Below are 12,234 nucleotides of genomic sequence, written 5' to 3' on the forward strand. Positions count from 1 at the left end.
TTTTTCAGGGAACAAATTTTCAAGATAAACTGAGAAAAGTTTTCAAAATTTAGCATTTACCATGACCAATGGTAAGGCCCAGGTTGAAAAAGTCTAAAAAGACCTGATCTTAGGGACATGCTTTGTGTCATCTAACTGAGAAATGTCATATTTAATCGTGGGACAACTTTTTACATTTCCCTTTGATGCACAGTTTTGTGACCTTTTAAAAAATAAAATTAAAATTCAGAATTTGAAAATTTTCCAAAAAAAATGCATATATAATCATTATGGGTTACAATAAAAACTTCAGAGCAAATAATACATTTTTTGGTCACACTTACTTTTCCATGTCCGCATTTTGTCCCGGCCAGCACTAGTCCTGGGTCAGGCATGTCATCCCCCAGATATACATGGGTACCCCGACACAGAATTTTGCCGCCTTCTTGCAGGGGGATGTTAGTTTCTATGGACACAGCATTAGTGCCAATTACGGGCCGGCTTGCTCCACCTTGACACTGTATTTTTCCACACTTGGCATCCCTTAGAAAACAAACACAACGGGATTTTGTTCCACACCATGAAATCTAAAATCACCCTCAATGAACATTATCTCATAATCTAGGTAGAAACATAAAACTAAACCTACCGGCTTTCACACTTCATAAAAGATCCAGCAGTGTCTTTCCCGCAGTTTCCATAGGGATCTCCTGCAGAGTTCACTCTCTCGAAACAAATACCTGGGGCAGGCTTGGCACCTGAAATATCAGCGTATTAACCATGTGTTAGTTATCGTTAGAAAAACCTCATTTGATTTTTTGCAGATGGTGACACCTGTTATCAGGTGGAAAGCGTGAAAATTGTTGCAAATTTTATGAGATTTGCCAGATTCAAAGTAACACATATTTAATTAGTAAAGATTGTGTCAAGCTAAAATAATGGATTCTTTCCAGCATGCACATATTAACATAATGATTCGTAATATATACACATAGCTACAATACCATAAAGCTAGGTTCCAATTATATCGTAGCCTATAAGTGAATTTTACAGACCAAGTAGAATTAATCGGAAGGTCATGGTGCATATCATCCATGAAAATAGTATTAACCAATCAGTCAATCTAGGATTATTGGAGTTACCCAATTTTCTGAAGCTTTTTATGATCATGGAAACTGGACAACTAAAATTTTGAAGTTTGGCTTCAGCAGAGGCTTTGGAGAACTCTATGGATACAAGCCTTCATCTAGTAGATCAGAACTATTTTTTTTACGGACACATTATGAGATGATCCAAAATACTTTTTATTCTGTTAAGGTCTAGGTGTATCTGAAATTGGCCATAAAATATGGGATTTTTGACTAAAATTTGATCTAGCATGGCTTCACCAATTGGCCAATATGATACTTTCTGAAGAAGACCTCATTTGCATATTTTTTCCATGGACCATTGCCTAAAAATAAGTCTTCATCAACCAGCTGGGTCTCAATCAGAAACCAAACCCCCCACAACCACATCAAAGGTATCTCATTAATTCAAATAATACCCTGCTATGTAGCGATTAGGGTAGAAACCCTTAAAAAGCTATCTGCAGATGGAACCCTGATTTCCCTTTTGCATGGGGCAAACACCTAAATAACAGCTCAAATGGATCTGAGAGCTAGATGGGCTTTCTCTAAACGTTGGCATTTATAGACCACCAATCCCTGTTCCTTGCGGTGGCCTTCTGGTCTGGTTTGCTATGGCCCTTCTTACTCTAGAGAAGGAGTGTGATAGACTACATACTTGAGTACATGTGCAGATACTTTTGAATATTGGTAAAGAAAGTCATATTCTTGGGCTTTCAATAAAAAAAATGGTTGTAGAGTTTGGGTCAGACGAGATTGAATTCTTTATTCTAGATCGTGTGAATTGGAATATTTTTCCTCTAGGAGCAGCAAGGCTAAGTTCAGACAACTGTATTTTATGGTCTACATACAAACCACAATGCCTGGACTAACCATGGCTCTCCTGAACCAAACTTACCTTATGTATGTGTATATGAAACTGTACGTTTTGGACAGGAGACCTATGGTCAGTCCATGCATTGACATGGAATAAGGCCTTCTGGTCAAAACCTAATTTTGCATAAACATTAGCTTGAACTCTTTACTGACGTTTACTGGCCCTTTTCTCCACCAAAAAGTATATTTGGAACTATTCAGTTCTCTTCTGAAAGAAAAAGTGAGTATCAGAATATCACAATGCCATCACCACAATGGGAATGTGAGAAGCACAAGAGTAATCTTTACAAGTGACCGATGAGCTTCAAATCAACTTTGTCTTCTGCTAGGGCTTATTGTTATGCCAGAACATCGCCCTACCGGAGGATTCTCTAGTATTTTCAATGGACCATTCCAACTCTGGAGAAACCTGATCATGTATGGTTGGTTTTGTGCTATTAAGTTTACTCCTCAAAGTGCTAAAAATATTTTTTTCTTGTGTAATTTAAAAGGCAGTTCACATCTGGATTTAGCACACAATGGAAAAAGTTTTATAAAAAGTTTGGGCTATTGTTATAGAATTTGTACAGGTCAGGGACGAAAACAAGTTATGTGAAACATATGATTTGCTTCCATTAAGGCTGAAAAGCATCTTGTTCCTTTAGAACATACCTCAGTGCTTCCCCAGCAGGCTCTCAAAGATAATACTAGGTTTACAGAATAAACATTATCTGTTATCTTGAGAAAAGTGGAAAGAAGTTTTTTAATGTTTACAGAGTTTCCAATTTGAAATGACCAGTTTTAAGCACAATGTAAAATATACCTTAACGTATCTAGATGTAAAGTTGATAGCAAAAAAGGGGACAGAGTCGCATTTAAGCCATGGTGCTTAAGGAGGCCTAAGACCCCTCTGTCCCATATTTAGACAATAATATTACGGAATATAGTAGGTGGGGGGCATGTTACATATTTTGTATTACGGCAAACCTCACATTACACCTCTGATGGGCAAAATTTAGTTAATTTACACAGGAATCACTTCAAGATGATTATACTTAACTTGAGCCCCCCATACACATTAGGTGGCTGTTGGCGAAATGATGGTTTGGCCAACTGTTTGACCGGCAGCCATGTTTGGCATCTCTCCCACATACAGGAGTGCTCGATTGACCAAGCACTCCTTCAGCCAAGGGCTCCTGAGTTCTCTACGAGAGAGAGACATCTCTGGAAATGGCTTACAGTATTTCTGATAGAATAAAGGACTCGGCAGTCAGAAATCAGACAAACTAGATCCCCATATTCATTAAACTGTCAGCCGACATTAGTCTAATGTAAATTGGCAACTTGACACTTGAACAAAAGTTGGTATTCCTCCATCTATGTTGGGTTCATGAATGAGAACCCTGAGAGTCATCTCATTTCAGACATACATTAGTTAGTCACATCAAGGAATGGCTACAAAAAGCTTCTCCCTCTGTGGAGGACCCATCATTTTTGCGTACAAGATGGACAGCCAGACGATTTTAATAAGCCGATATAGGTACAGTACATTCAGCCGATAGAATAATGCCTCCTCCTCCTGTCTATCCTCCAAAAGATGATGATGGGGGATAGAAAGATCTGGCATGTCCAATTTTAGAATGACAATTCTTATGTTCACGGTGAAACAGTCCACCACCGGAAGTGTCACTCAGTGGCTCTTTCATTGAGCACACAGGAGTGATTAGTACTGTATATGGAGACATCGTAAGAGATAGGTATGATATTTAGGGCCCCTTAGGACATATGGACACCATGGGAGATGCCTCCCCACTAGGAATCCCTGCCGTGGAAATCAGCGAGCCTCAGCTTTCTAGACCATAGATGAGCCACCATGACAACATGGAAGCCATTGAAGTGGTTTTGCAAAACTGGGGTCCTGAGTTTAAATCCCACCAATGACAACATCTACAAGGAGTTTGTATTTTCTCCCCGTGTTTGTGGGGGTTTCCTCTGTGTTCTCCGGTTTCCTCCCACACTCCAAAAAAAATACTGATAGGGGATCTAGATTGTGAGGCTTCAATGGGCACAGTGATGATGATGTCGGCTTGCAGAATTAATGGGGCTGTAAAATTAAGAAATAGATAGAAAAGAATATGCAGAAGATGTATTAATGGATCATCAAATATTGTGTAAGTGTCTGGCAATAGCTGTAGGAGGAGACACGACCCATCGAGAGCGGCTGTAATAATCACTACTCTGTATAACAAGACAGAAATTGTCGATTAACGCTCAGGTAAAGATTAAGCGTTTAAGATGTGGATTCGGACAAGACGAAAAATGCCATTAAGTGCAGTATTATATAATAAACCACAGGCGGCTATTAGGAAACTACTCGAGCGTCACAACAAAGCGACTATCCTGAGGAAAGCTGCAATGCGAAATTAATTTGGTTTCACGGACGTTATTCCTCATCCTGTGCTTCCTTTTAGTGGGGAACATCTCTTGTAAACCAATAATAAAATCAATGCCAGGAAAGCGAGACATATTCATTTCAGTCTAGTTACAGCAAACAAGTCATAAAATCTGACTCGATGTGTCTACATGTTGTTTGTACGGTCTCAGGTATCAAGGCTAACACAATGGAGCAGAGTCAAAGAGAAAATGTCCACCATAGCAACCAGTCAGACTCCATGGTGGATTGGTTAATGTGGGTAAGTAATTCCCTATTCCCTTCCTGCAGTTTTCATGCATATTCCCAATTGAGTGGTTGAACTCTGCAAAAACTATGGTATAACCCCCCCCCCAAAATTTGAGTGTAAAATATGATTTACCAGGATATATATATATATATATATATATATATATATATATATATATATATACATATATAAATATATATATATATATATATATATATATATATATATATATATAGCTTAAAGGGAACATATCATCACGAAATGACCTATTGTTTAACCCCTTCACCCCGGAGCTTTTTTCGGTTTTGCGTTTTTGTTCTTTGATCCCCTCCTTCCCAGAGCCATAACTTTTTTATTTTTCCGTCAATATGGCCATGTGAGGGCTTGTTTTTTTTTGGGATGAGTTGTACTTTTGAACGACTCCATTGGTTTTTCCATGTCATGTACTAGAAAACGTGAAAAAAATTCCAAGTGCTGTGAAATTGCAAATAAAAATGCAATCCCACACTAGTTTTTTGTTTGGCTTTTATGCTAGGTTCACTAATTGCTAAAACTGACCTGCCATTATGATTCTCCAGGTCATTACGAGTTCATTGACCCCAAACATGTCTAGGTTCTTTTTTATCTAAGTGGTGAAAAAAAATTCTAAACTTTGCTAAAGAAAAAAAAAAAAATTGCAATTTTCTGATACCCGTAGTGTCTCAATTTTACGTGATCTCTGGTTGGGTGAGGGCTTATTTTTGGCATGCCGAGCTGACGCTTTTAATGATACCATTTTGGTGCAGATAGGATCTTTTGATCACCTGTTATTGCATTTCAGTGCAATGTCACGGCGACCAAAAAAAGTAATTCTGGCGTTTTGACTTTTTTTCTCACTACACCATTTAGCGATCAGGTTAACCCTTTTTTTATTGATAGATTGGGCGATTCTGAACTCGGCAATACCAAAAATATGTATGTTTGATTTTTTTATTGTTTTATTTTGAATGGGGCAAAAGGGGGGTGATTTGAACTTTTATAATTGATTTTTTTTAATATATATTTTTAAAAACATTTTTCTTTAACTTTTGGCATGCTTCAATAGTCTCCACAGAAGACTAGAAACTGCCATAGCCCTATCGGCTCTTCTACATAGAGGCAATGATCAGATCGCCTCTATCTAGCAGATATACTGACTTGCTATGAGCACCTACCACTGGGTGGCGCTCATAACAATCCGGCACTGACAACCATAGAGGTCTCAAGGAGACCTCTGGTTGTCATGCCGATGAACCGATGACCCCCCAATCACGGGATGGGGGTCACCAATGCACGTATTTCCAGCCTGAGGCCATGTGCACACGTTCAGTATTTTTCGCGTTTTTTTCGCATTTTTTCGCTATAAAAATGTGATAAAAACGCAAAAAAAACCGCTTACATATGCCTCCCATTATTTTCTGTGTTTTCCGCATTTCTTGTGCAAATGTTGCATTTTTTTCCACGAAAAAATCGCATTGTGGAAAAAAAGCAACATGTTCATTAAATTTGCGGAATTGCGGGGATTCCGCACACCTAGGAGTCCATTGATCTGCTTACTTCCCACACGGGGCTGTGCCCACCATGCGGGAAGTAAGCAGATCATGTGCGGTTGGCACCCAGGGTGGAGGAGAGGAGACTCTCCTCCACGGACTGGGCACCATATAATTGGTAAAAAAAAAAGAATTAAAATAAAAAATAGTCCTATACTCACCTTCGATGGCCCCCAGAGTCTTCCCGCCTCTCAGGTGCACGCTGCCGCTTCCGTTCCTATAGATGGTGTCTGTGAAGGACCTGCGATGACGTCGCGGTCACATGACCGTGATGACGTCGCGGTCACGTGACCGCGACGTCATCGAACGTCCTGCACACACCATCTATAGGAACGGAAGCCGCTGAGGAGATCGGCTGTCTGCAGGTGAGTATAACCATTTTTTTAATTTTTTTTAATTATTTTTAAACATTCTATCTTTTACTATTGATGCTGCATAGGCTGCATCTATAGTAAAAAGTTGGTCACACTTGTCAAACACTATGTTTGACAAGTGTGACCAACCTGTCAATCAGTTTTCCAAGCGATGCTACAGATCGCTTGGAAAACTTTAGCATTCTGCAAGCTAATTACGCTTGCAAAATGCTAAAAAAAAAAGCTAAAAAAGCGGGGAAAAAAACGCAAAAAAAAAAATGCGGATTTCTTGCAGAAAATTTCCGGTTTTCTTCAGGAAATTTCTGCAAGAAATCCTGACGTGTGCACATACCCTGATGGCTGGAAGCGCGATTTAAATGCCGCTGTCAAAGTTTAACTGATAACACCTCTATATACAGTAGATAACACAGGATCCACCACTCACAATAGGTGATATCACAGCTCACCTCCTCCTCCTGTACAATGACTAATAACACCTCTTTATATAGTTGATAACCCAGGATCCACCATTCACAATAGGTGATGTCACAGCTCACCTCCTCCTCCTCCTGCACAATGACTGATAACACCTCTATATACAGTAGATAACACAGGATCCACCATTCACAATAGGTGATGTCACAGCTCACCTCCTCCTCCTGTACAATGACTGATAACACCTCTATATACAGGAGATAACACAGGATCCACCATTCACAATAGGTGATGTCACAGCTCACCTCCTCCTCCTCCTGCACAATGACTGATAACACCTCTATATACAGTAGATAACACAGGATCCACCATTCACAATAGATGATGTCACAGCTCACCTCCTCCTCCTGTACAATGACTGATAACACCTCTATATACAGGAGATAACACAGGATCCACCATTCACAATAAGTGATGTCACAGCTCACCTCCTTCTCCTCTGTAGAATGACATTTGCCGAGATCAGAATATGCTTATATATTCATATATCAGAAACAAATATGGTCTGAGTCTGTTTATTGCTGCTAATATCAATGTGAAAAACAAGAAGTAGGAGTCTAACATTAAGTCTGGTGGTCTGGGTAAGAATCTTTTTTATTTTTTTTTTATTTTATAGAGTGACAACAAAAGTAAAAAAACCCCCATCAAAATACTAAAGAGAAATGACATAAAAATCTGATTAAAAGTAGGTCATTTTGTATGACACTGTCTCCCTTTAAACATTATGTCTTACAAGCAATGATAGCTTTGTTCTTTTAACCCCCTTCCCCAAAATATATATTTAACTTGAAATAAAATGAGAGTGATAAATGAAAGACAATATAATCAGAAAAATATCACAGTAGATGATGTACTATTTCATATTTTCAGCAATATAAATCATCCCATCCATGGAATATATATATGTGTGAATGTGTGTCAAGGTCATTATTGTTCCTGGCCATATCAAGCGTACAGAGGGTCCCAAACAATGGAAATGATAGAAAATAAATCTACCTCACAGCACGATCACCTTATCCTAGAGAATTAAATTAGTTCACAGAGATATGTATTGATTGGAGGTTGGTGATAATGGGATCACCTTTGGCCTCCGGGCAGAAGTTTTTCATCATATTCCTTCCATAAAGAGTGGACTTTTATCTACAACAGAGTAGGATTTTCCTGTGTTCTTCTGCTGGTATAATAAAAGGAAATCAATCACTGGAAAATTAATTTTTTTATGTAAAAATTTGAAAAAAAAAAATAAAAATTAAAAACATTTTCTTTGTATAATTTATTGTTTTTTTTCTTACACTGATGAATATAATTCCATATATAATAGAGCACCCATGTAACAAAGTATATGTATGAGTATAGTAACATGCATAAAAACAAAAGCAGTTATAAATAGGCAAGAGAGATGGGGTAAGATTTGCCTCCGGATACTTTTTTAGCAGTCCACCACATTACTTTTAATTCTTTCTTTCGTAATACTCAATGATTCATATATAACAAGGGAATATTCCCATAAATGCCAACGTTTCTCAAATTGAGAGTCCTCAGTGGTTGATACCTTTTAATGGCTAACTGAAAAGATTATAACAAATTGCAAGCTTTCGAGACTACTCAGGTATCTTTATCAGAAATACTGAAGAATCCATGTATGCACAACACAGCACAGAAAAAAGCCATAGATAAGACAGGTGACGTGAAGCAGAACTACCATTATGTGAGTGATAAACAGCTATGTCCATAAATATTGGAACAGTTCATAGATAAGGAGTGTGAATGTTTTATTGTCCTCTGATTGGGGTCTGGTTCTGTTATGATGACCCCACATGGTCTGAGGAGCAAATTCCTTGGTTGATGTAAATAGACATAAATCCATGCGACACGTTCATTCCTGCACTGAGAGTGTCAAAGGTCATCATCAGCTTATATTCCCATACTCTTCTGTCTCTCTGAGATTTGAAGTTACCCTTTAATACAAGTAATTTCATGTCCATAATGCTATGACTGGGGAGACAAAAATGTATTGCCACAGGTAGATCCATTCTTTTTTCTCTTATTGTATGGCGATGAGAGTTCATCTTTGTTCTCAGTTTCTGCCCGCTTACAATCCATTTTTCCAGACCCCCCACCACTGTGTTTTAGGCAGCCCCCAAATCTAAGAAGCATCATTGTCAGAAGAACACTGTCCTCTCCAACAGCTGCAGGAACCTTTCCTTGCAACCAGAAAAAATTTAAAACCTGTCCGTTTATAATGACCATGGACAAGGTAAAGATCCCCAATTCACATTAGGACTACAAGATACCAGGTACTTTCAGCTGCGACGCTTCTAATGTTGTGTACTTAATTATTTGTACTGAATGTCCAACTAGGGGTCTGTATGTGGGGGAGACAGGGCAGAAACTGAGAACAAGGATGGCAGGTGCCATTAATGTCTATTGTGAGACGGAGCCGGCACTGCACGGTGGTTTTCTGTTTATACTGGAAACCAAGATGCAAATCTGAGAAGAGGCACTTTATGGTGCTATTATGACTTTAGACCCAATCAACATCTGTTTTCCATTCTACAATACGCAACGTCCAAAGTTTGACTCTTTTACAAAGTGCATTTCTTTGGCACCTGCGAACCCCACGGCTCCTCAGAAGCATAATGAATTCTACAGCCTCTCTCTCACTAATTAGTTAGAAAGCTAATTAGCATGTTTTCACGGATGATATTCATATGCTTCCCACTCCTTCAATCTCATTTAGGTGTCCTTACTTAAAAGCAGAGGCCTTCCAGATTAAATTATCAGGAGCAAATTTAACTAGACCTCAGTAGGTTTGATGTTTTACAAATATAAATCACCCGGAGCGGGAGAGCTAAACGGTCTCGGCAGATCGGAAGATTTGTTACTTCTGAACGTTAGGGCTTTTAGAATGATGGGTTTTTGTTGCAGGATCTGCAGTATTTAATATTGATTTATTTCATTGCTGCATCGGATAATACTGAACAGAGTAAAAGATGTATGGATACTCAAATCAGTCCGAGTAGACAGTTCACCCGAACGTGTGTACAGCAGAGGATGCCGTTAAATGATTGCAATGGAAAAGAGATGATGAAATAGTTGGTCCCATTGTAGGAATTATGCAGGTGCATTGGATACAGTGACACACAGGAGGCAGAGCAAGGGTTAACAGGTGTTTCTTTATATAGAACTATAGTAGGTAAAGCAGGGGGTGCAATAGTAAAGATAACAACAGTTTAACTTATTAGTCTCTGTGCACTGGAGGAAGGTAGCTGGAAGATCCCTCGGTGGCGCCGCAGGCGGCGCAAGATGTCTCCGATCCGGTCCCGCAGAAAGGCGATGCACTGTCTCTTCGCGGTGATGACTCCTCCGGGTCCTCCGGTACGTGGTCTCTAGGTATGGGCACAAGATTATGTAGAAATGTAGGTCCGTAGCACAGCGTATTAAGCAAACAGTTCAGTAGACAAGGCCGCAGTAGTAGTACACAGTCCAGCGGTCACAGACTCAGATGCAGGCCGGTTCTCCGTGGGCACCGCAGGGATTTGACTGAGCGGTGCCTCCGCGGTGGTCAACAGCACGATGCTATGGTCTCTGCATTGGTCACAGTACGATGTAGAGGTCTCTGTGAGCTGTGTGTCATCAGTCGGGGTGGACTCGCTAACTGGGTATGATGGCACGGATAGCTTTCATGGGTCAGTTGAGAGGGAGTCAACTGTCTCTGTCCTCACACTGTGGTTGCCTGCCCAAAGTGCCATCTTCCCGCGCTCAGAGCTATATCGGTCGAGCTGTTGGTGCTTTGATTGACAGCTCAGCCTTCCAATCTGATACTGGAAGGTGCTGGCTGTTTCCAGGTGTTCATTGTCCCAGGTGATTGCCCGGCTACTATATTGGCCTGTTAGGGTACCGTCACACAGTGCCATTTTCATCGCTACGACGGCACGATTCGTGACGTTCTAGCGATATCGTTACGATATCGTTGTGTCTGACACGCTACTGCGATCCGGATCCCCGCTGAGAATCGTACGTCGTAGCAGATCGTTTGAAACTTTCTTTCGTCATCTAGTGTCCCGCTGTGGCGGCATGATTGCATCGTGTGACACAGGTTGTATACGATGTGCGCACAGTAACCAACGGCTTCTACATCGCAAATACGTCATGAAATTATCGCTCCAGCGCCGTGTATTGCAACGTGTGACCGCAGTCTACGACGCTGGAGCGATAATCATACGACGCTGCAACGTCACGAATCGTGCCGTCGTAGCGATGAAAATGGCACTGTGTGACGGTACCCTAAGTCTTAGACCTCTGCCAGCTGTACGTTCAGCTTTTCTGTGGTTTGTCTCTCTGTACCTTGTGTTCTGTTTGTTGATCTTTCGTTGCCTGACCTTGGACTTCGCTCTGACCATCTGTTTAACCCCTTTGTTCTAATTCGCTATCTTCCTTGTATTTTGACCTCTGACCGTTACCTGACTATACTTGTGTCTCTTCCTTCTCTTAATGATGTAGCCTCCTGGCTTTTGACCTTGGACCCCTTGACTATCTCGAATCACTACTTGTGACTCAGCATCACAAAGAAACAATTGAAGTGGAAAAAAGAGGGAATAAGAAAATATACCCCTATAACATAAAACATTCAGATTGAAAGGGATAATCATTTTTTGTACAATTCATTTTTTTTACAAGGGTTCTTTGGAAATTACATTATTATTGGGTTTTCTATTGCTGGTATCACAGTCATAATTTGCAGATGAATCTTGCAGCAGGTATTCAATTCCTTTGCAGTGTCTCCCCAGGAGAAATTGAGTTTACAATTTGACCTATGTCTGCAGTCAATGACATTGGGTTTATGTTATTCTGGTACATATGGAGCAGTTTTGTCTCCACGATTCAGAGGATGCTGACCTGCGAGTGTTAGAATGTCGTCTGTGATGAGCAGGAATGTCTCTTTGTACGATTGTTGGCAAGGAACAACAGTTTTATCAGGCAGCGCTGAGAAAACCTTCTGCTTAGTCACTGACTTTATGAGGTTTGAAAGGAGCTTGATTAGACCATAAACGGTCAGCGGGCTGAGCTGTACATCTAAATTGAGTCTTTACAAAGTGGATCATCACAGTTTTTTGTTAGACTGAAATTTAGGATGTGAACCAAAAATGAGTCATTTCCCCATAAACACATGAAA

General features: G+C 40.1%; 1 protein-coding gene across 1 annotated transcript in view; it reads right to left on the minus strand.

Moving 5' to 3' along the window:
- ADAM12 (ADAM metallopeptidase domain 12) overlaps positions 1 to 12,234 on the minus strand; it is a 679,455-nt gene that overhangs the window by 60,171 nt on the left and 607,050 nt on the right. The window contains exons 15-16 of the mRNA XM_077258380.1: positions 629 to 737; positions 324 to 522 (exon numbers count right to left, since the gene is read on the minus strand). Of these exons, the coding sequence (XP_077114495.1) occupies positions 324 to 522; positions 629 to 737 (308 nt within the window). The remainder of the gene's footprint in view (positions 1 to 323; positions 523 to 628; positions 738 to 12,234) is intronic.

The sequence above is a fragment of the Ranitomeya variabilis genome, chromosome 4, assembly GCF_051348905.1.
Source record: "Ranitomeya variabilis isolate aRanVar5 chromosome 4, aRanVar5.hap1, whole genome shotgun sequence".
Lineage (NCBI taxonomy): Eukaryota > Metazoa > Chordata > Amphibia > Anura > Dendrobatidae > Ranitomeya > Ranitomeya variabilis.